A 21937-nucleotide genomic window follows, 5' to 3' on the forward strand; every position below is an offset into this window, starting at 1 on the left:
TAAAGTGTTACGGAATCAATGTTTCAGAAAGACGAGGGTTGAGAGTGAGGGTTCATACGGAGTGGTCTTTGGTTTAACCCATGAGGTTGCCTTGGCAACCAGACAAGTGTTAGCTACTCTATATATAGTTTGGTATGAGTTGTTTCTTTTCAATTGTATAGAGCTGGATATTCAGATGTCATTGCTATTGACTAGCGCTATCATTCTGATCTACGAGGTGAACAAGATGTTTCATTGTCGATTGTTAACTTGATAATTGTCTAGTTAACTGTGTGACACTTTTTTCCTTCTCGCTACATTAGCTGATGTGGATCATGTCTGGTTTATAAAATCACTTCCTGGAGGTTTGCATGTTCATGCATTTCCACGACTGTATTTTAGTCGCACTTAAAATCATTACATTTCTACAAATATTGACAGTGTGCCTTTTGTTTCAATTCTAGTTGTAGTAAGACAATTCGAGTCTCCGGTGTATCACTCCGCAAGTCCCCGTTGTATCACTCCGCAAGTCCCTGGTGTATCACTCCGCAAGTCTCCGGTGTATCACTCCGCAAGTCTCCGGTGTATCACTCCTCAATTCTCCGGTGTATCACTCCGCAAGTCCCTGGTGTATCACTCCGCAAGTCCCTAATGTATCTCTCCGCAAGTCTCCGTTGTATCACTCTGCAAGTCTCTGTTGTATCGCTCCACAAGTCTCTGTTGTATCACTCCGCAAGTCTACGTTGTATCACTCCGCAAGTCTACGTTGTATCACTCCGCAAGTCTCCCGTGTATCACTCCGCAAGTCTACGTTGTATCACTCCGCAAGTCTCACGTGTATCACTCGTTGTATCACTCCGCAAGTCTCCCGTGTATCACTCCGCAAGTCCCCGGTGTATCTCTCTGCAAGTCTCCGTCGCGTCACTCCCTAAGTCTCCGTCGCGTCACTCCGCAAGTCTCCCATGTATCACTCCATTGTATCACTCCGCAAGTCTTCGTGTATCACTCCGCAAGTCTACGTTGTATCACTCCGCAAGTGTCCCCGGTGTATCTCTCCGCAAGTCTCCGTCGCGTCACTCCCCAAGTCTCCGTCACATCACTCCGCAAGTCTCCCGTGTATCACTCCATTGTATCACTGCGCAAGTCTTCGTGTATCACTCCGCAAGTCTACGTTTTATCACTCCGCAAGTCCCCAGTGTATCACACCGCAAGTCTCTGTGTATCACTCCATTGTATCACTTCGCAAGTCTCCCGTGTATCACTCCATTGTATCACTCCGCAAGTCTTCGTGTATCACTCCGCAAGTCTCCGGTGTATCACTCCGCAAGTCTCCGGTGTATCACTCCGCAAGTCTACGTTGTATCACTCCGCAAGTCTACGTTGTATCAGTCCGCAAGTCTCCATCGCGTCACTCCCCAAGTCTCCGTCACATCACTCCGCAAGTCTCCCGTGTATCACTCCATTGTATCACTGTGCAAGTCTTCGTGTATCACTCCGCAAGGCTACATTGTATCACTCCGCAAGTCTACGTTGTATCACTCCGCAAGTCTACATTGTATCAATCCACAAGTCCCCGGTGTATCACTCCGCAAGTCTCTGTGTATCACTCCATTGTATCACTCCGCAAGTCTCCGGTGCATCACTCCGCAAGTCCCCGGTGTATCACTCCGCAAGTCCCCGGTGTATCACTCCGCAAGTCTCCCGTGTATCACTCCGCAAGTCTCCGGTGTATCACTCCGCAAGTCCCCGGTGTATCACTCCGCAAGTCTCCGGTGTATCACTCCCGCGTCTCCTAGGTGTTACTCTGCAAATCTTCTAGGTATTGCTCCGCAAGTCCTCGAGGAATTTCTTCACTAGTCTCCATTGTATTACTCTGCGAGTCTCCTTGAATGTGATTCAATGAAACACTTTTCTTTTCTTCATTAATCATAGTTTTAATATTAAAAAGCTCACATTTTCCATAAGTTGCTTGATCAGTGAGCATCTGTTCGCTAAGAAAGCTGTAAAGAGTGGGTCAGCTCCACCTTACATTTCCTTCTAAGTGAAAGATCTGAAGTGAAGAGTGACTCTGGGAAACACATTATTCTTTCCGAGCGTTTTTAAGAGCACTGCTAAAAAGGTCGTAAACAAGCTTCTTAACTTATCTGGGAAATTCGGCCCTTGTGAATCAGACGTGGTCGTGGGAAACGCAAAACACACACAAGAACCTAAAATTGAACAAAAGCACAATGATGACACCTATTGGAGCAGATCCAAGCTGGAAATAAAAACAGGACACAAATATTATAATCCATACCAGCAACAAAGAATTAAGAGAGAAGACTTGTACCCTATTTAAGATGACTTTACGTTCTGGCGTCTGCTTCAGATCTTAAAACAGGAACGCGATCAATCGTCTTGATTTCTGACACTTGGATTCGCACAAAAAATAGAGACAAAGCGAAGTTAAGTACACACGATAATATTTTAACTTCATAAAAATGCCTAAAATATGTTGCTGATTTACTCATACATCTGCATGAAGCTGATTAGAAACTATACGTTTACTAACTAAAGTATACAATCTATCACACATGCTGGAGACTGACACACTTATTTAAGTTGAAGATTTTAATGTTTTCCAGGTTTCCAACATTTGAGTTTTGAGCGGCACACGTGGAAGAAGCCGGAAAGATACAACTTCTAACGCTAGCGAACGTGTTTGGACGACAATCGGAGGAAACATGTGATGAACGTCGCAGTCATCCCTTTAGGCTTGAAACTAAACCGACAACATTTTTCCCAAAGTACTTAAAGGGTCATTACCCCGGCGTCTACTGTAGGAGTAAATATTGCACTGGGGTTTGTTTTCGGCTGCCAACCGCATCGCTGTGTTTGATGAACATCTAATCAGCAGCGTCAGTTTGCCGAGTCCCTCTTGAAGCGCTCAAACACCCGGCAGGAATAATTAAACAACACAAGTTTCCTGTACGCGCGAGACTCGTTCACCTTCTTTCTTTACGACTCATCTTTAAAATAACAGGACATCTGGCATGATGACATGTCATCGCTTCATGTTGCTGGGATTTCTCCCTGGAGACTCTTTTGGCGTGATTACAAATGATTTCATGTTAAAAGCTGCTGTGGGATGAAGAGTTAAAAAAAAAACGAGTTGTTTAATCCCTTCAGTAGTTTCTCTGCCAATTTTTTTTATGAAGCGTTGCTTCTAGTTTGTGAATCTTACTCTCCGTATGACTTGATACAGGATTTAAATAAAGAGTCGTCGGCTATATATGCTCAGACGTACAGACGTAGCGTTTATTATCGTGCGCAGGAATAATGTGTATGTGTTAAATGAAAGTGAGAAAAAAAAAAGGGATGATTAAACGGATCTCATTCGAGTGGAACTATGAGGCGTTTCTGTGGCAACAGGAAAATGATGATGTCGTGACCACGGCAGGTATTTCTACTTTTATGAAACAGCTTTTCAGGGATTCAAGGTTTTTTTTATTGCCATTCCTTTCAATATGAATGGAGCAGAACGAGTTTCTCAGGCTCGGGAATGACGGCAATATAACGGCGTAAGATCCGGTATAAAGCGAAGAGGATCACGGTGGAGGCGGAAGTCTGTCAACTGTCGTTTTAGCTGGAAATACAGCATCATGACCAAAATCTCTGAAAGATTTCAGGCTTTGATGTTGGTTTGCTGCTAAAAAGTGAATGTATTTTTTCTTAATTAAAAGTTTGAGATCAGAATAATTGATAATTTAAGCAAAGCTCAAACCTTCCTTTGGAAAATTCTGGAAGTGTTTCAGTCACAAAACTCAGAGCGAGACATCTCGAGTCTTTTCATGAACTATTCTCTCTCGATATGTTCCAAACACCTTCTCGCTTCCGCCGCTTTTCAATCTGCTCCTTCACAAAGCATTAGCGAGTCTAATGGAAGCGAGCGACACTCTTGCCGATAACAGACGGAATACAACGGAAATAACCTCAAAACTTATGCCGTTAAAAAAACGCAGAGTGACTCACCGAGCCGACAAGGTAGCGACATCAACTTACGTCTCTGGGATCAGGTCTCGGAAGACCCCCGGGTCGGACCCTCGTGACAGCTCTGGGGAAACACGGAGGAGCAAGACAGCGGTGTAGTCGCTTACGTCGTCTCTCAGGGAAACAACGCTCCGGCTTTGACAGGTCAGGATGTGGTTCTCCCGTGAAGACATGAATGCCAGAAAGATGAGAACCATGGTTATGTTGGATAACGCGAGACCATAAACCAGGTGCGAAGCGTCGAGTCCTTTTTTTTTTGGGGTCCAACCCTTTCTCGTTGCAAAGGAGTGGATATAAATCGACCCGAGCGAGCGGCTCATGCGTCTCACTTGCGACGTCGCTGTTGTCAACACAAAACAAATAGGACTGATGAATCCCCCTCCGCTCTCTGTCAGCGCCGGCCATCTTTGCTTTCTTCCACTGGGCTCAAATTGGCCTCGCTGAGGAGACGGATGGTCTTGGCCCGCCGCTCGCCCGGCGTTTAAGCAAATTTATTAGAGGGGGCGGGGGGGGGCGGCTGCTACCCAACTGTTTTGAAATACATATTTCAGAAAGGAAAACACTTATTGAGTGAAATGTGTCTGGTGTTTTTTTTTTGATGACTCACCCTGAGCGTAATGTATATATATTCATATTTATTTTATTTTATAAATCACGTATGTCTGATTCTAGTAACAGTTGACCAATAATATGACTACAGAGGAATAATAATTGTCAGATTATTAAAACGTTATTAAATCAAGCAGCAATATGTAACATTTTGACAGCTTTTCTTACATACAACATACAATTTTCTTCACTGCGTCAGTTTGTCTGTGAGTGTCATGTGACCAACAAACTGTTGTACAGTCAAAAAATGTGTTATTATTTGTCCTGAGAGACTTTTTTTTTTAACTTAGCAGGACGATCAAACTAGAAACTGCTAGCTTTGTTTTGTAAACAAATGCACATGTGGTATTTGGTAACAGAGAATTCGAGACGTCGCAGTTTCAGTGTTCTGAAACCAGAAACTACGTTTTCAATATATCGTTTTACTGCTTTAGTGTTTTTTTTGTCCTTCTTTTTGGATCATTTGTTAGTTCAAGAAACATTGAATAATGTTTTGAATGGTTTCTATGGAAATATATATAATGTTTAAATCTTGGGGACTTTTTTAAAGATGTTTTTTCCGCCTCTGGTCGGACAGAAATATGGGCGTGTGAGTGTGACGTCTACGGGTGAAGCTGCCAGATCCATGTCATTGATGTCCAAAGTCAACAATTAAGTGAAAATACAGAGACTTGTTACTCCGTATGAGTTGAGGATGATGAAACAAAACGTCATGGCGATGAGAGGGATTTGCTGCTGAACTGAAACAAACTATTGATGAGAATCTTGATGAGGATCTGACGGACTCTGAAGCATCATGTGACACAGAAGGAGACGTAGCCAGTGAAGCCAGAGAGACTTTTAATGCGGTTTAAAACTATTTTTTTGTTTTTATTCATATCCTTGTGCAGTGAAAAAATTAAATAACCTGCTCTTTCTGTTTCTGATAACAATCTACTGTCCGTCCAATACAGTTATTCGTATTCTTATTTAAAATCTTTGAATTTGAAAAACGTTTTAAACAAAAATTTCAGTTAATGTTCAGAAAAAGTATGACTCAAAAATGATTATGGATAAATGGTAACATTTTTATATGTTTTACGTCACGATGAGTCTGTTAATCTAGAGTTTAATGAATAAAATGCACCAATTATACTTTTCAAGTATTACAGTTATTCTCTTAATAACATTTTATTTGAGAGGTTGTTTGCATTGTCACTGTTAAGTTATTTAAATGCTACATTTGCGTTTCTAAAGTAAACACCTTCCAGTGTTTTCCTGAATTGTTACCGGCCAAATAGAAAAGACAAGAAAATCCAGACCCGCTCAACATTTACTGCCTGCATGCGATAACAGCATGACCCCCACGACCTCTCATCCCTGCTCAACTCATCGTCCTGGAAAGTGTCGACAGTGCGCGAGTGAGTGTGTATTAAATCCTCATTGCTATTAAGCAACAAACGGCAAATGATTTGTTTTGCCATTTCCATCAGAGCGTCTGGAAGAAAATCAGCTTATAAAGTCATATTTAATTGAATAATCAAACACCAATTAACTTCTGTTGGCAAATGGATTCGGAACGGATGAAACATTTTTGACGATCAGCAACTTTCCTTTATGAGTCTTTGCTCACTGTTGTTCAGAATGTCGTATTAGGTTTTTGCGGCTGTTGAATTATTGATCTTTGGCCACTTCCGTGCGGGTGCATGATCAGCCGCCCGCTCGCCACTTTATCCCGCCGGCCTCTGCAAACAGCTGATACATTATTAATGATCCCACAGTCGGGCCAGAACCGCCCTCAGAACTCAAGTGCAGTTAATCTGTCTGGGGAGAAAATGTTTTTTTTCTTTCTGAAATAAAGGTGGTTTAATTGTGAGACAATTACCGAGGCGATGTAAATGAGAGAGTGTTTACTGAGAGAAATTCAAGTATGAAAAGTTGTTGAAATAAGACTGAATATCATTAGTTTTCATAAGTTTGGTTAAGTTGAAAATTACAAGAACACGTAAACGTTCAAAATGGGACGTGAAACTAGATTTTTGTCGTGGGTTTGTACTACACAGATAAAGATGTGACAACAGAAGAACCATAGAAACAGCAAAAATATTTGTATGAATGCTTTGAAAAAAGCGATATTTAATGACCAAGTTTTTACTAGGAATGTATTACTCATGAGAAATAAAACCAAATGATTATATTTAGTTGACGTGTATATGATTCACAAATCTGTAAAAATATTGCCATTTATTAATTAACATTTCACTGAAACAACAAGAGCTGCATAAGTCATTACATGTGTTTTAAAAACGCTTTAAATGGGCTTACAAAATATTTATTTTAAACGATGATAATTTGTGTCAGGATCCTACGAATATGTGACAAAATTATTTAGTTTAAAATCCCGTTTATAACTATATTTCCCCCTGAAATACGTGAACAAGGATATTGGATAAAATACTTAAATTGACAAAAAAAAAAGATAATAAATGATGTCACATGTCTATGTTTATCAGAGAATATACTGTGTGATGTATTTTCTTGGGGAAGAAAAGAATAAGCGTCAATATATGACCAAATAATGTATGAATATAGTGAGTTGATAGATAGATAAATGAATAGATGGATAGATAGATAGATAGATCGATCGCTCTACTATTCTTAAAGTGTCAACTCATCACATGTTCTTGCTTCAAATCCACAGAAACCAGCATGACACGAGCGTTCATCCCCAGAGCACAGACCTTCCCCACCTTCCTCTCCACAGAAGAATCTGAACTGAATCCTCAACAACAGCAGCAGCAGCAGCAGCAGCAGCAGGAAGAAGAAGAGGAAGAGACGACACCGCCCTCTAGTGGTCACGAGCCGAGTTGCAGCCTGAGACACCGTCAATGACAAGAGATGCTCCACCAGTATTGGACACTCGAACCACTACAAGTAGCCGGAATGTAGAAAAGTGTAAAGTGAAGTTGTATTATACATGGGTTTATTTGATTTGGGTGAAAATATTTGTAAACTAGGAAAGTTTATTTTTTGGTAATTCGCGATGAAGGAGCAGCACTTATTGCGTCACAACAGTTTACCGGCGTCGCTCCGTGTGACGTCATCTCTCGAATGAGACGGATCCACCACCTCTGACCTGAACTATAGTGACGACCACGTCTGGTTCTGGAGGTAGAAACGATGAAGACCCTTTAACTCTGAAGTTATACCAGAATATTTTCAACAGAACCTTTAATCACCATTACACCTCCTGCTCTTAACCAACCCTTCCATTCTTACGAAAGTTATCTTCGGAACTTGAATCACTCGATCAAGAAATTAACACATTGCTCAAAGACACTAAAACTGACACTTGTAATTTATCCTAAATAACTTGTATGTTGACTTTATCGATACATATTTAAGGGAACATAGTTGGATAGAATCTAGTCATTGTTAAAATACATAGAAGTTCTCCTGGAAATACCTTCAAAGTTACTGCTTCGATACCAGAAACTAGTGTTCACTAGCATTGGCCAATGAAACAATCCAAAATTAAATGGCATAACATAAAGAAAATACTCACCTTCTACGATGAACTATAGCTGCCACGTGTGGCGCCCGTAAATGGCGTCCATTTCAGCAAAACCCCCGACGGTGTCGTAGAGTTTGACACAAAAATGGTCTTGATTCTTTTTCCACCACATTCTGGAAAGTGTTTCATGATCCATTCGTAGACAGTAGTTGTTTTTTTTTTAGTGATGAGTCGGTGAAGCTTCATGAAACAGTGTCATGTCATTTAGAGGTCAGTAGGTGGCGCCATCAGTTTAAAAATATAGTGGTTTTTCATTAGAACAGTTGTTAAAAACAAAGGAAAATATGCCAGAGACCGCCATCTAGTGGGCTCTGACAATAATGACAGTGCTTCATGAAGCTTCATCAGACCACTGTTTTTTTCCTTTCCTTGTTACTCCTTTATTTCTGGTAAATCCCATCGTTCAGCCTCAAATATCAAAACGCTCTTCACTGGACCACAGTCACAACGTGACTGTGCGTCTTCTTACCTGCACTGACGCAACACAACAATCCGCTGATTTAGATTTGTCTAAAGTGACGCCACCTGTCCGACTTTAACCCAACAACGGTTCTGAATCCCAATCTGTCGCTGAGGTCCCTTTTAGCAACGCAGGCTTCTGGTTTAGCTAGCTAGCAGGCGTTGGTCTGGCGGGCTGCGCTAGCGGTGCAAGATAATAGAATAAGACGCGATGAAGGCACAAAAACTGACCCAAATAATCTGGTATGGTACAGTAACAGGCCTCTGACTTTAGGTCTAGGGACCAAATCTGAGACACATACGTATTCTAAAGACACATGTAACCCAGCGAGACTGAAGCGTTTAATCTTTGCAGGTACAGATCCGGTTTATTAGCAGATGCTAAATCCTCAAATTCATCTAAAAAAGTGCAAGAGTTGCTGCGGATTGAAGGGAGTTCAGCGATGGATGGTAAAGAAACCAGTGTCTCTTCAGATGTGGGTGGAGTCAGTTGAGACGCTTTATGCTAAAATTAGCATTCAGAGAATTCAACAAGAGAGACTGCGGTGACGGCGGGGCCACTTATAGACCCGTTCCTCGGATAGAACTTTGTTTGAACCCTGACATTTCAGCGGGTGACGTTGACATCTTTAGCATCAGTCAAATCTTATTTAAGCAACATCTCAGCACAACCGAAACTATTGTCTTCAGCTCAGAACAGTCTTGACCACTTTGGATTCGATTTGGAGACTTTTAAGAGTCTTTGGATCGACAAGATTCAGGAAGCGTTGAGTGGCAGTTTATTGTACGATTTTTCAGGTCTCGTTCCAGATACTTTAGAATATGTCATAATTAAGGTTATAGTTTTCATTGTCAACATACCGACCAAAAAAGATCTCCCACTTAAAGCTCCTAGAGTCAGGGTTTACAGCTTAGGAAGCGTCTACACGGGATGTGTGTGTTGAGTCAGAAAAAATTAAATGGTTGAATTTAACATTTCAAATGTAAATATTAGGGATTTGGACTTTGAATATTATTATTGAATTGTAGTTTTTTCAATCATTTAATTTAATACTTTCTATGTTCAAAGGTTTAATTTGTTAACCGTTTAAGAAAATGGACGATTTTTCTTTTGACTCAAATATTTTCGAATTCCAATGATTCAGAAATACATTTTCTATTTTTTTTTTTCATTTTTAAACGCAATATAAAAGTATTTAATTGTGCCGCCATGATCGGCTGAAAGTTTGATCAGTAGCTCTTTTGTTAATTGAACATTCAAAAGTCAAGTTCAACCCTTCAATATTCTGACGCCACTGATCCACTTCCCTCATAGAAAACAAACTAACGTCAACGGAAACGTCTTCACTTTAACTTTTATCTCCAACCAATGCTTAGCATTGACATGCCATCGCTCCAGAAGAAGTGCCTTCCGACAGACCACAGATACGAACGCCTACTTTGTCAAGTTCTTTGTAAAAAAAAAACAAACAAAAAAACTTCACTTCCTTTGTGTCATGAGGCAGCCGTCATGTAGTTTGTCTTGTATTTAATGGCAAAGACACAATCCGGACAGAAATAAGCACTTATTTTGTGTTTCTTTTATGTTGTGAAAATATATTTAATTTAAAGAATTAAGATTTAATGAAGAAGGAGCGAAAATGTCGGATTTCGGGTGTTTTTTTTTTTAATTTAAAAATTGTACTTTTTGTGTGTCTGATATTTTACGTTGTCGTCATATTTGTTGATAGCACTTTGGACGACTGTTGTCACTGGATGTACATAGAACTGATGACAAATACACTGAATGTTCCATCATTGTGTCGCTTCTTTTTCTTCAGAATCACAGGCTCGAGAGTTGATTTGGAGTTAAGTCGTTTATTTGAAAAGAAACGTATCACATTAATCTACATGCACGAGAAGATGTGAACAAAACTGTGGTGAGAAACACGGTAAGATTTTTTTCCCCCCATCAGCGAGAATCCAACACTCGCTGCCACTCGCGCCAGTTCTATGGAAGTCAAAATATCATTTTAAGTTTTTCAGGCAATTTTTTGCGTCACACGATGTTAGTCTGTGGTTGAAACAACGTAAGGAAGGAAAGCTTATCTGGAGTCGGAAAGTGAACGAGGAGGGATGAGAGAAAACATTTGTTACTGGTTTATTATGATAGAAATCACATTTTTAGTATTTGATAAAAGAGTGTAACATGAGTTGAAGGACAGACCAAAACACGTGTATTTTTTGAAGACAGTAAACATTGAATTTAAGGAGCTTGAACTCGGACCGAGTACACGTTTGCATATATCGGACACTTTTTCATCTGCCTGGACCTCTTAGGCGCTGCATCGAGAGTTAAAACGTTCTCATAGAAGTGTTGCTGTGAGGGTTAGATAATGGAAAGTTGTGTTAGTTAGGATCATATCACTGACAAATACATAGTGATGTTCTGATGAAGCTTCATGAAACAGTGTCATTATAATCAGAGTCCACTAGATGGCATTCTCTGCAATATTTTCCTAATGTTCTAATGAAACATGACATCATTTTTAAATTGATGGCGCCACCTACTGACCTCTAAACAACATGACACTGTTTCATGAAGCTTCATCAGCCCATCACTAGAAATAACATTAGTGTGCGACTCTTGACTAGTGAAAATGAGTAAAATTAATCTAGTTATACACACGTATAAACACGTATACACATGTATACACACGTATACACACACAGACTCACACAGTCTGAAGGAAGATTTGTGTCTTTATTATTACTTTTTCTTTTTAAAGTTGCTTCATTTAAAGAACAAGGCTATGGATCAGAAAAAGCTTAACTTAAATTAAAAAAAAAAAGTGTTTGAATACAAAACTAAAGATTTCAATCTTAAAAAAATTGCTTCAAGAAAGAAAAAGGTTAAAAAAACACAAAAAATAGTTCAAAAGCAAATATAAAACGGACCCCTTGCTCCCCAAAAATAAGAAATCATTTGAAGGGATTTTTTCAATTTATAGTGTTTGTTTTTCATCTTGAGGAAGAGAGTTCAAATCCCCAACTTTATAAGGACCTCCTAAAAAACGATCCTAAGTGTGGGATTCAAACTCCTTTTTTTAAACCTTTTCTTTTGATTGAACATAAAGACCCAAATCTTCCTTCCTACACACAGCAGCTCCTCATATCTGCTACTTGAAGTCGTCTTTAGATATTTTACTTTGAAAGGTTTTGAACGCAGTGCTGTGTCTCAAATCGCATACTACTCTTAGTATACTAGAAGTTAGTATGCATCAGTTTAGTGTACGTACTAACTAGTACGCAAATTCTCCACAGATAGTATGTCTCAAATCAAACACTGCCGCTACACACTAACCGGAAATCACATGACAGCTTCTTCTTCTACTTCTATTTAACGATGTTTCAACCAGCTGTTTGAACGCTAGCGCCGACACCTGCTGGCAGCACGTTTTGCAACTTTGGAAAAAAAATATATATATCAGAATCGAAATATTCGCGAGATATTTAAGCTGGTATCAGCAGCGAAGACGTGTTTATCCTCCTACTGCTGCGGAAAATGCACCTGTAAGTAAATGCATATATATGTATATATTTATGACGTAACTTCCGTTTACAACGTCACTAAGATGGCCGCCGTTTAGGGTAGATAGTGACCATCGAACCATACTCAGATTTGTAGGCGTGTTAGTACGACAATTTAGTGTGCATGGCGCACTAAATTTCACATACTAAGAATTGAGCCGCACTAACGCACTAAAAATACTAACTTTGAGTACGCAAGTATGCGATTTGAGACACAGCATAGGATTCATCAAACTAATCTCACTTCCTGGAAATCAATTCTTAATCCAATTCACCTGCTGTTGTACAAATGAAACGCACAACAGCTGAGAAGGAAACACAATCAGCAAGATAATGGTTTCATTTCCTCCGTCTCTACACAATAAAAAACATTTTGCAAGATTCATATGTTTTTTTTAATGTTTGAACCCTTATGTTTTCTTTGGGTCAAGGTTAGGTCAAAAAACAAATGTGTTTGAGGTATCCCTTCTGTTGTCTCTTGGGTCAAAATTTGTCATCAATTGTAAAGTAATTTTTATATGAATAATTTTTTCGGCGGTGGGAGTTAAATAGTGAACAAACATATATTTGATCATGTTAAGTGTCAAGTTTCCTTTATTAAGATCCAGGACAAGCCGTGTCAGTTTAACAGAACCTTCCTTTAAGACGTGTAGCAAATATGTTTCGAAATAGTTTGAACACAAACAGATGTGAACGTGTGCGTTGAGCGTTACACGCCAGTATTTAAAAAAAAAAAAAAAGGTTTGTGAAATCATCTAGTCTGAGCCGGAAACATCTACAGGAGCTTGTAGATCAGCAGGTGGAGAAAAGTGAAAGGTTGTCACCTGTTTGTGGAACGGATGCTCTTTGACTCTGTACTCTATGCGCCGATTCTTCTTCCTGTGGTTTCATCGTGAGAATGAAAAACAAGTGCAGGTGTTCATCAGTCAGACAAGTTACAAAACTTACGTAATTTCACTTTTTAATATATTATTTAAATGTATCTCACCATAAGTTATCAGATTAGAATATAGTTTTTCATTCATGAAGCCGTGAACTTTAACCAATAAGGACCATCATTTTACATTTTTTTCATTACTATTGTTACAATTACTACGACTTCTAATTAAATTGGGTTTCTTGACTTATTTAATTCCCCTTTGACTGAGTATTTAGCGTTCTCTGAAACTTTTTCTTTTTTTACCAATAAAATGTGAGCATTTTAATCGATGCAGTTAAACAGGAAAATATCTATTTGCGAAATAATACTTAAATAAACTTATTCTCCCTGTCGTCAATGAAATAAAACCTAATTTGCATCATAAAAAAACTATCAAAAACCCTAAAAAAATATTTTAACATAGATGTGTTTGTAACAGAACCTTTAAAATTAAATTACAGAATTTTAACTATTAAACATATAAATCATGGCCTGGGGTCCTAATTTGGCCAGCCAGGTCATTTTATGAGGCCCAACAGATGGTTGGCTGAAAATGAAAGTAGATAAATCTTCATTTCTATTTGTTCAGGCTTTTCCTTGAATTTCTCGAACTCCTGTGTTGTTCTCTGTATTATCTTGATCTTTAAAGTATGTACTTTTTTGAGTATTGTTTTGATTGTTTAAGCGCTTTGTGACCCTGGTCTCGAAAAGCGCTATACAAATAAATATTACTTACTTACTTACATGTTGATATGATGACTTATACTAAGTCAGCGTTTGAGATAAGATAAGGAACAAAACGTGTTTAACAATGTGGTTAAAACAAGTGATGGGTCTGATGAAGCTTCATGAAACAGTGTCATGTTGTTTAGAGGTCAGTAGGTGGCGCCATCACTTTAAAAATGATGTTTCATTACAACAGTTGTTCTAAACAAAGGAAAATAGTGCAGAGACTGCCATCTAGTGGACTCTGAAAATAATGACACTGCCTCATGAAGCTTCATCAGACCATCACTTGTTAAAACTGGAACATGATGTTGAAGGAGAATAAACACTAAGTAACAACAATTTAAAAATTAAAAATCAATATCAAAACAGCACTTCTACATTGTCTTTTGGTATGACTTGGACCGATCAAAGATTTCAGCCCCTCGAACTCAAGGCCTACTGGCCAGGTCTGGTCTGGAAAATCACTTTAAAAACCAACTGATCCAAATCCTGATCGTCAAAAGACGAGGCAGTATCTTCGCACCGACCTGTGCCTGATTGTCAGAATGATGACGACGTGAAGCAACACCAGTCCAGCAGCTCCCATTCCAATGAAGACATACATCCAGCAGAGATTCAAGCTGAATCCACCTGATGATGAACGAGAGAATACGAATCAGCGGCAAAATACCAACCAATGTGTTTTTGCGTTATGAGGCTTTGATGAGTGTTTGTGTTTAGTCATCCATCATCAGCAACAGTGGGACACACAGATGAGATGTTTTCAGCAGAAGTCTATCTACGCTGGTTATTCAAGATCTCCATCAAAGGATGTTTTTTGTATTGTCTTCATCACGTGTCATCCATCACCGAGACATATTTACGTCCTTAAGTCAGTGAGCGATGAGCAGCTGTTCATCATCTGGTCACACTTGATGCAGGCGGCGGTTTGTGGCTGTACCTGTTGTGGTCACCGTCACGTGCACCGTGGTGTTCTGGACGCCGGCGTCCGTGCTGGAGACGCAGCGGTAGAAACCGCCGTCTTCCCCGGCGACACCTGACAGGTGCAGAGTGAGGACCAGGTCCTCGTCGCAGAGGATCCTCCCTCTGTCGCTGTAGTCCTCCGTCACGATCTGGTCGTCCACGCTCTTGCACACGCCGATGATCTTCCAGCGGCCGCTCAGACGCCTCTCCATGATGACCTGGCTCACGCTCAGGTTCAGCTTCTGGTCACAGTCCAGGGTCAGGTTGCTGCCCAGCTCCGCCTCGATCCCCAAATTCAGTCGAGTCTCTTCGGCGCCGGGCCACTCCGTAGCCTGCTCTTCTCCCTCTTCTTCGTCATCCTCGTCATCAATTTCAGGAGGATCATCTTAAAAGCATAAAAACACTCATTTCAGTCTCTGGTTAAAGCAGCACTATGTAACATTTTGGCAGATTGTGGTTTCATATTTTATGCAAAGATTCACCTTTAAAAAATAAAAATAATGCTGTACAACTCGCCAGCTATTCTCTCAATGGTGCTGTTCACAACGAACCAATGTGACCGTCCGTTCTTACCTGGGGTTTGCATTCATTTCCATAATGGCTAAAGTACTGCGAGGACACGCAAGTTAATGTAATTACACAGTTACACCAGAGAGTGTAACCAGAAACAAATAAGTTGAGTCTACTGATGAAAATATAGAACTTCCTCATATTGACTCATGTAGCTCCAACGTAGGAACACAAGAGATAAAACTACAAAATTGTACTACAACACACTCAGTAAATAGACACTTGATGTAATTAGTTGTTACACTACCAGTACAATAAATCTATCTCCTAGGGGAGTGAGAAAATATTGATACACCAATATAAATATACAGTATATATATAAATATTATATGTTAATATATTCAATGTTCCGTTTTTTTTTCATAATCATTTTCAAATCTCATTTTATTCTTATTATAGTTAAAGGTTAACATTTACATGAAGTGTGTATTAATTAAATTAATGTATGTGTTGGAAATGAAAAAAAATTGATTGTTCTATTTAACAATTAATAGGCAGATATTGACAGAGCTTGTTCATGGTTGTGTTGTAATGACATAACTGAGGACGAGAGGATACAGCCGACTCCAGCAGGTTTTAAAGCTGTTGTTTGGAGATCATTTGGTTCCAAAACAAACAAAAGCACTTATGACTTTGTCAAGAGTCATGTGGTCTGTAAAATTCACAGTCAAGAGTCAAGTACTCGACAATACTAGAAATATATCCTTGTTACTGCAGTATCACAGTATATTGTATCCTCCCTGTATGGTAATTTGTATAGCATCACCAGATTCTTGCCAATACAAAACATTACTAGCTACCTATTGCCAACTCAGTGTTACTATAACTGTCCATACATGCATCCCACTTCTAAACCCCTCTTTTTAGGAACACACTGTTCAGAAGGTAGGGGTCATTTGGGCTACAGAGAACACCCACTGAGGACCTTCTACGACTCTGTGTTGGCATCAGCCATCTTCCTTGCAAGAGTCAGGTGGTCGGGGAGCATCACAGGCTGGGGAGGAGGACAAGCTCTGTCCTGGGCTGCTCTCTGGACTCAGTGAAGCAGGTAGGAGACAGGAAGACTGTGGCCAAGCTGTCGTTCCTGATGGCGATCCTATCCCACCCTCCATGACACTCCGAGTCTGGCACTGAAGGTCCTGCCCAGTGTTATTTACCCACACACACCGCAGGAAGGATCGATACCCACTTCTGTATTATGCACCACTATCTTATTATTCTGAGGATATTTGATCAGAAGACTTTGCAATTTGAATGGGCAACTAATGTAAAAAAAAAAAAACTTTCCTGACTCACTGCATCTTGGAGAGGACCTTTGAGGACAACATTTGAAACATGTGAGTAAGTCTCTCATCTTGACCATGTTTTGAATTAATTATTTTATAAAGCTGAAATCTCAGCGAACGAGAGGTTACAAGAGTGACATCAATTAGGAAGTAATGATGGCTTCACTCTTCCTCCAGCCAGCCAGTAATCACACCCCACTTTGTTTATACAATGAGTCCCTTGAAGGAGGAGACTTTTGGGATTGATGACGCGTGGTGACAAAACCTACATTTGTGACTTATCACAGCAGAGTGGGCGTGGTTATGGTAATCGTTGCATCTCCCGAAAAACTAAATGTTTAAGTGGGCGGGGCTTAAGATAACTTTCTAATGTAAATATTTCAATAGAAAAGACAGTTTTGTACAAACAAACACATACTGAGGATACAATAGAGTCCAAGATATATTTAAGACACACTTGAATCGACAATTTAGTTGATACTTTAGTTGTTTTTTTTTCATTTATAAACTGTGTTAAACACAAAATGTGTTCTATCCTGCTGTGATCAAGCAAATACCAAATCTTTTTAAACAGCTACTGATAGCATTTTAAAGAAGGGAAGTTCTCAAGGTTGTCTATTAGAGCAACAACAATTGACCATATTTTACCTAAATCCTCCACCTCGAAGGTCTTTGTCCAGGGTCCGTTCGGGAATGTCTGAATCGAGCACTTGTAGAGTCCAATATCTTGGTGGGTAACGTTCCTCAAGGAAATACTTCCATCCATGTCTGAGGTCTTCAGAAACGTCACCCTCTCTTTGTACTTGTCCATCATAACAGCCCCAAGTTCAGGATGGAAAACAGCCATCGTCTTGGACTCTTTGCTCCAGATGACCATAGTTAGATTCCCATCCCAAGGACATAAACAGCCCAGAACCATCCCTTCTTCCAAGTGGACCACAGCGGTTTCTCTCGCCTCAGAATGACCTACACAGGAGACGCATTTGAATCGGTTGTTATTCGTGTTTGACAACTCGCTGCTATTGTGAGGATTTCATTGCACTCTGGAACTGAAGTACACTTTTATCTAAAGCCTTTTCATACAGTTGAGTGACAACTCCTTTCGAGCCCGGTGACACTCAAGAGATCTTTGGCATGTTTGGAATACAAATGTCTTTGAGTGACACTATGTAACAACGGGCGTTCCATGTGCAAAGACACCGAAATAATTGAATTACAGCTGATTTAGTAATGAAAGCTGACCCTTTTTTTTTTTCTTTGAAAATAATTAATAACTAATTAAATAGCAAATATCAACGACTTAAAAAGCAACTTACCCCTCAGTGCGGAGAAGAAGATGAGCAGCATGAAGTACCAGGGTTCCTTTTGTACAACTTCCATCTTGCTCCACCACAGGAGAATGAAAGCAGCATTGACAACACAAGTCAGAGGCTCCCCAAGCTGCACTTCCTGCTTACACTTAGGGGGACTGTTGAGCGAAGGGGGCGACTCTTCACTGCCCCCCCTCATCACACTATAAGAGGGGGGCAGTGCCAGGAAGAAAGACTGATCACAAGTTGTACACTTGTAAAAACCAGGTACATTTTTTGGTGAATTTTGACAAAAATAAATACTTTGTTCGAATACTGAAGCTCGGGTATTTAATAGTAGAGTCACCACCCTCCATCACACCAGAGAAGTTTGTGTTTTGGAAACTTTTGAGCACCATCGGTGCGAGTATCAAATCTAACCAGTTACCATCCATATGGTTGCCGATCATCTCAGCTAAAAAAACAAAGTTCAAAAACAACCAAAAAGGGACAGAAAACACGACTTCATCGCTAAAATAAATCAACTTTCATGTGACTTTACTGACAAAATGCGTTCTTAATTTCCAACATTCAACATCATCACAGGGTTGTAAAAATAGAAGCAAAGCATTTTATTTTTAACATTACATTCATAACAATAAAAGGCGTGATCATACAAAAGGTTTTTTCCACACAAATTATCTTAACAGGTGCGAGAGGTTCTCAAGGCACTTTGATAAGTGGGCACTCGTCGGCTCCTCCTTGTGTTTGGAAGCTGCAGACAAACAAATAAACATGTGGCCGTGCAGAACACTAATGAATGTGGGAACACATGCTCGGTGCTTTGATAGAAGAAATAAATCATCAGTTCATACCCTTCTTCAGGATGGTGCGTGCTTCATCAATTTTCAGTCTGACAGAAGGACACTTCAAAGTCGTCTTTGCCTTTGAAGAGGATTCAAAAGATGTTACGTTTCTTTCTGGGGAAACTTACTTTTTCAAATGTACAGTACCTAGTAGGACGTGTGGAAATGTTTCAAATGTTGCTTTAAATAAACACGTTTCTTGCTATGCGTTACGATTCCAGGTACATTTTAGAAAACAAACGTGATCCTGGAAAACGTTGTCTTTAAGTACCTTCTGGTTATTATGAAGTAACGCCCAGAGAGCAGACGCTCCCAAGCAACGCGTGTCCACATCCTGGCTCTCCAAGCACCACAGGAAAACTTTCACAGCTTTTTCTGAAGGAAAAACACGCAAACGCGTCATTAGCGAAACACAACGTCACAGATGTCGAGTTTATTTTAATTATTTCACACACATCTGATTGAGCTTGGGCTTGCTAGAGCTGACAGGAAGTATGTCAACCTCAAACCTGACACCTTTTCAGGAAGTGGGAATTATTGAAATCCGCGGGCGTCATGCATGCTAAACAAGTCTAAGTTGGTGCAAGAAAAAAAAGTGAAGGTTACATAAAACAAACTTATTCAGCTTCAGAGGACATTATTGTTGTTCTGAAATTTAGAATTGCTTAAAGACAAACTAATGTTAAAACCCAACTTTCCTGTCTAAAATCTGGGCGAACAATAGGTTACGAGAGCGGAGTCTATTATGACGTAATAATGGCTTCACTCCTCCAGCAACAGCAAAGAACGCCTGCTTCTTTCTTTATATACATATACAGGTAAAGACTTCCTGGATTCATGACGCGCACTCACAAACAAAAATGCTTAACCAATCACAGCAGAGCGGGCGTGGTTATAGTAAACAAGATTTTAGCTTGAGAAAGTGTTTTCAGTGGGCGGGGCTTAAGCAAGGTTCACTAATACAATCGGACACGACGATGCTGAAGTGAAAAAACACCTTCTTTTCTCTGCATTTTTTAAAGGTTAATCTTCATTAACCTAGAATTTAATGACTTTATATATAAAAGAAAAGACAACTTTATGATTTTAAGTACAAACGCTTTTGTGTTCCATATGCAAGTGGAAGTGATATATTTCTAGCATGTTTAAGACGACTTATTTGACGCCATTTTAATTTGTTTAATTCCTGCACCTTTAAGAGCGTTAAGAGCGTCACAAACTCGTGGCCAACGGGCCATTTGGCCTGAGATGATATTCAGGGGCCCTCTATTGATGTCTACAACGTCATCTTGGTCATTTCATGAAGAAATAAACATCCTCACCTTAAATGTTATCATTTATATGTGGTTAAGTTGGAGAAAAACACCACCAAAATTGGACAAAAATGTCTTAAATGGGAAATCAAATTTGGATCAGTTACACCACAATTTGGGACCCTTGAATAAAAGTGTGATACCACAAATGCAAAAAACCCCTCATACCGTTAGAGACAATGTGGGGCTTGTTGGCCGGGCAGAAGCAGAGATTGTGCAGAATCAGCAGCGCATGTTGTCGATGTTGTGCCAGATCAGTCAGCAGCTCCAGCATTCCCGTCACCTTCAGCAGACTCTGTTGTCCGTCTTCCGTGAACGAGACACTGACCAGAAGTTTGAGCCACAGCCCCGATAAACCCTGAGGGCCCTTCCCGCCACCTGTCCTGCTTATCGGCACTGATAGAAAGCTGTGAAGGAAATTATTCTTGGGGAGGAGGATAAACAAGTTTCTAGTTAGAGACAAATTCAGTGTCCGGGGAGATGGTGTGGTCGCCTCGTACCTTCTGCAGGACGCCCCTGCAGTCACGAGACACGGCCAGGTTTGTTAGAAGTGAGAAGGCAAGTTTCTGGATGGTGCTGTTGTCCGGGGCGACCGCAGTGGCCAGTCTCATGACTGACTGCATCAAAGAGGTGCTGGAGGGGGGCTTCAATCCTGCCTCAACGCCGGGTCCCAGACCACAGACAGAACTGCATGCTGGGAAAGAGTAGGGGGGAAATATAGATTCATTAAACAAGAATTATGGTTCACAAAAACGGTAGCAGAGAAATATCAAGGAGCATTAGAAAGAATCGGTGGAGTTTCGTACATAAACACTCGTAAAGATGCATTAAAATAGGATTGTGCAGAAAAGTAAGCACACATATCTCTTCATTTACACACCACAAATACGCTTTTCACTTCACTTTCAGGCTCTTTTCCCAACTAGTGAATAAAAGTTCTGCAGTGTGCTGAAGCATCTCTTCATCCACCTTTATCAGTTTGAAAAGTTTCACTGACGACGAAAACTAGTCGAACCAAAAATACCATCTTTCATGACGGTAACTAACCGGTGAAACAAAAGCTGTGCACGACTTTGACACGAGACACGGCAGTTTAATTGACTCGTGGCGGAACATTTTAAACCTCCACCGGCAGGTCTGACACCGACTGCGGTTGATTATTGGGAAAACATGACAGCTTGCTGCCGACATTACCAATTCAGACGGTAATATATGGCAGTGGTTGTATGTTGATGTTTGCCTGAGGTTATCTCATTAACCGTCAGGAGAGATGACTGAAGGAAGGCAAGTCTCTGATCTTGTCAAACTCATCACGCTGTTGCCCCCGTGATGGGAGAATATTTTGCATATATGTAATAAATGGACCTTTTTTTGGAACCACATTTTTTCCATGTTGTTTCATGCTTTTGTTTTGCTTGCTGGGAAGATGAAAAGAAGATCCAGACTTGAACTTGCAGCACAAACAAAGCCTGAGATGAAGCAGGTAGACCTAAGATAAAGTGCTGCAGCCTCGGGAGACAAAACAGAGCCTGCGGGCGCCGGTGTTATAGTGAGTCTGACTGTGTGCCGCCCCGACACATGCAGCTCCGTTGACCTAAGGGGAAAACGCTGCGCCCGACTCTGTGCGACTGCTCTGCCGGGTTGACTTTCTGAGGGCTCTGAAGCGAGACTGTTTACGCACACACCCACAGAGGAAGCAATGCCAATCAAACATGAAAACATACTCGGTTATGCACGAAGTTATGAAGCTGCATTTGATGTGAAATTGTTCTCAGCTAACATGGCATGTACCAAACTAGTAGA

At 40.3% G+C, this 21937-nt stretch overlaps 3 protein-coding genes across 5 annotated transcripts in view; 1 reads left to right on the plus strand and 2 right to left on the minus strand.

Annotated features, from left to right (window-relative positions):
• Nucleotides 1-10375, plus strand: part of dok6 (docking protein 6) — a 65963-nt gene extending 55588 nt beyond the window's left edge. Inside the window, exon 8 of the mRNA XM_087788982.1 lies at nucleotides 7298-10375. Within this exon, the coding sequence (XP_087645108.1) occupies nucleotides 7298-7488 (191 nt within the window). The 3' untranslated portion in view covers nucleotides 7489-10375. The remainder of the gene's footprint in view (nucleotides 1-7297) is intronic.
• A 107-nt stretch (nucleotides 10376-10482) lies between these two features.
• Nucleotides 10483-18119, minus strand: cd226 (CD226 molecule). 3 transcript variants are annotated; one of them, XR_015710893.1, is made up of 6 exons: nucleotides 17983-18119; nucleotides 17315-17632; nucleotides 14788-15195; nucleotides 14375-14477; nucleotides 12834-13078; nucleotides 10483-12676 (listed from the first exon to the last, which is right to left on the minus strand). XR_015710893.1 is itself a non-coding variant. In XM_087788981.1 (6 exons), the coding sequence occupies exons 1-6, from the start codon at nucleotides 18044-18046 to the stop codon at nucleotides 10581-10583; spliced, it is 987 nt and encodes a 328-aa protein (XP_087645107.1). In that variant the 5' UTR covers nucleotides 18047-18119; the 3' UTR covers nucleotides 10483-10580. The 3 variants fall into 3 exon arrangements, 2 of the variants coding, with proteins under 2 accessions (XP_087645107.1, XP_087645106.1); XM_087788981.1 differs by having other exon boundaries at nucleotides 10483-10619; nucleotides 13024-13078; XM_087788980.1 differs by having other exon boundaries at nucleotides 10483-10988; nucleotides 13024-13078.
• A 459-nt stretch (nucleotides 18120-18578) lies between these two features.
• The window catches only part of rttn (rotatin), a 35139-nt gene continuing 31780 nt past the window's right edge, over nucleotides 18579-21937 (minus strand). The window contains exons 46-50 of the mRNA XM_087788971.1: nucleotides 20635-20828; nucleotides 20303-20558; nucleotides 19093-19196; nucleotides 18831-18900; nucleotides 18579-18730 (exon numbers count right to left, since the gene is read on the minus strand). Of these exons, the coding sequence (XP_087645097.1) occupies nucleotides 18654-18730; nucleotides 18831-18900; nucleotides 19093-19196; nucleotides 20303-20558; nucleotides 20635-20828 (701 nt within the window). The 3' untranslated portion in view covers nucleotides 18579-18653. The remainder of the gene's footprint in view (nucleotides 18731-18830; nucleotides 18901-19092; nucleotides 19197-20302; nucleotides 20559-20634; nucleotides 20829-21937) is intronic.

Source organism: Callionymus lyra, chromosome 4 (assembly GCF_982586985.1).
Source record: "Callionymus lyra chromosome 4, fCalLyr1.hap1.1, whole genome shotgun sequence".
In the NCBI taxonomy this organism is placed as follows: domain Eukaryota; kingdom Metazoa; phylum Chordata; class Actinopteri; order Syngnathiformes; family Callionymidae; genus Callionymus; species Callionymus lyra.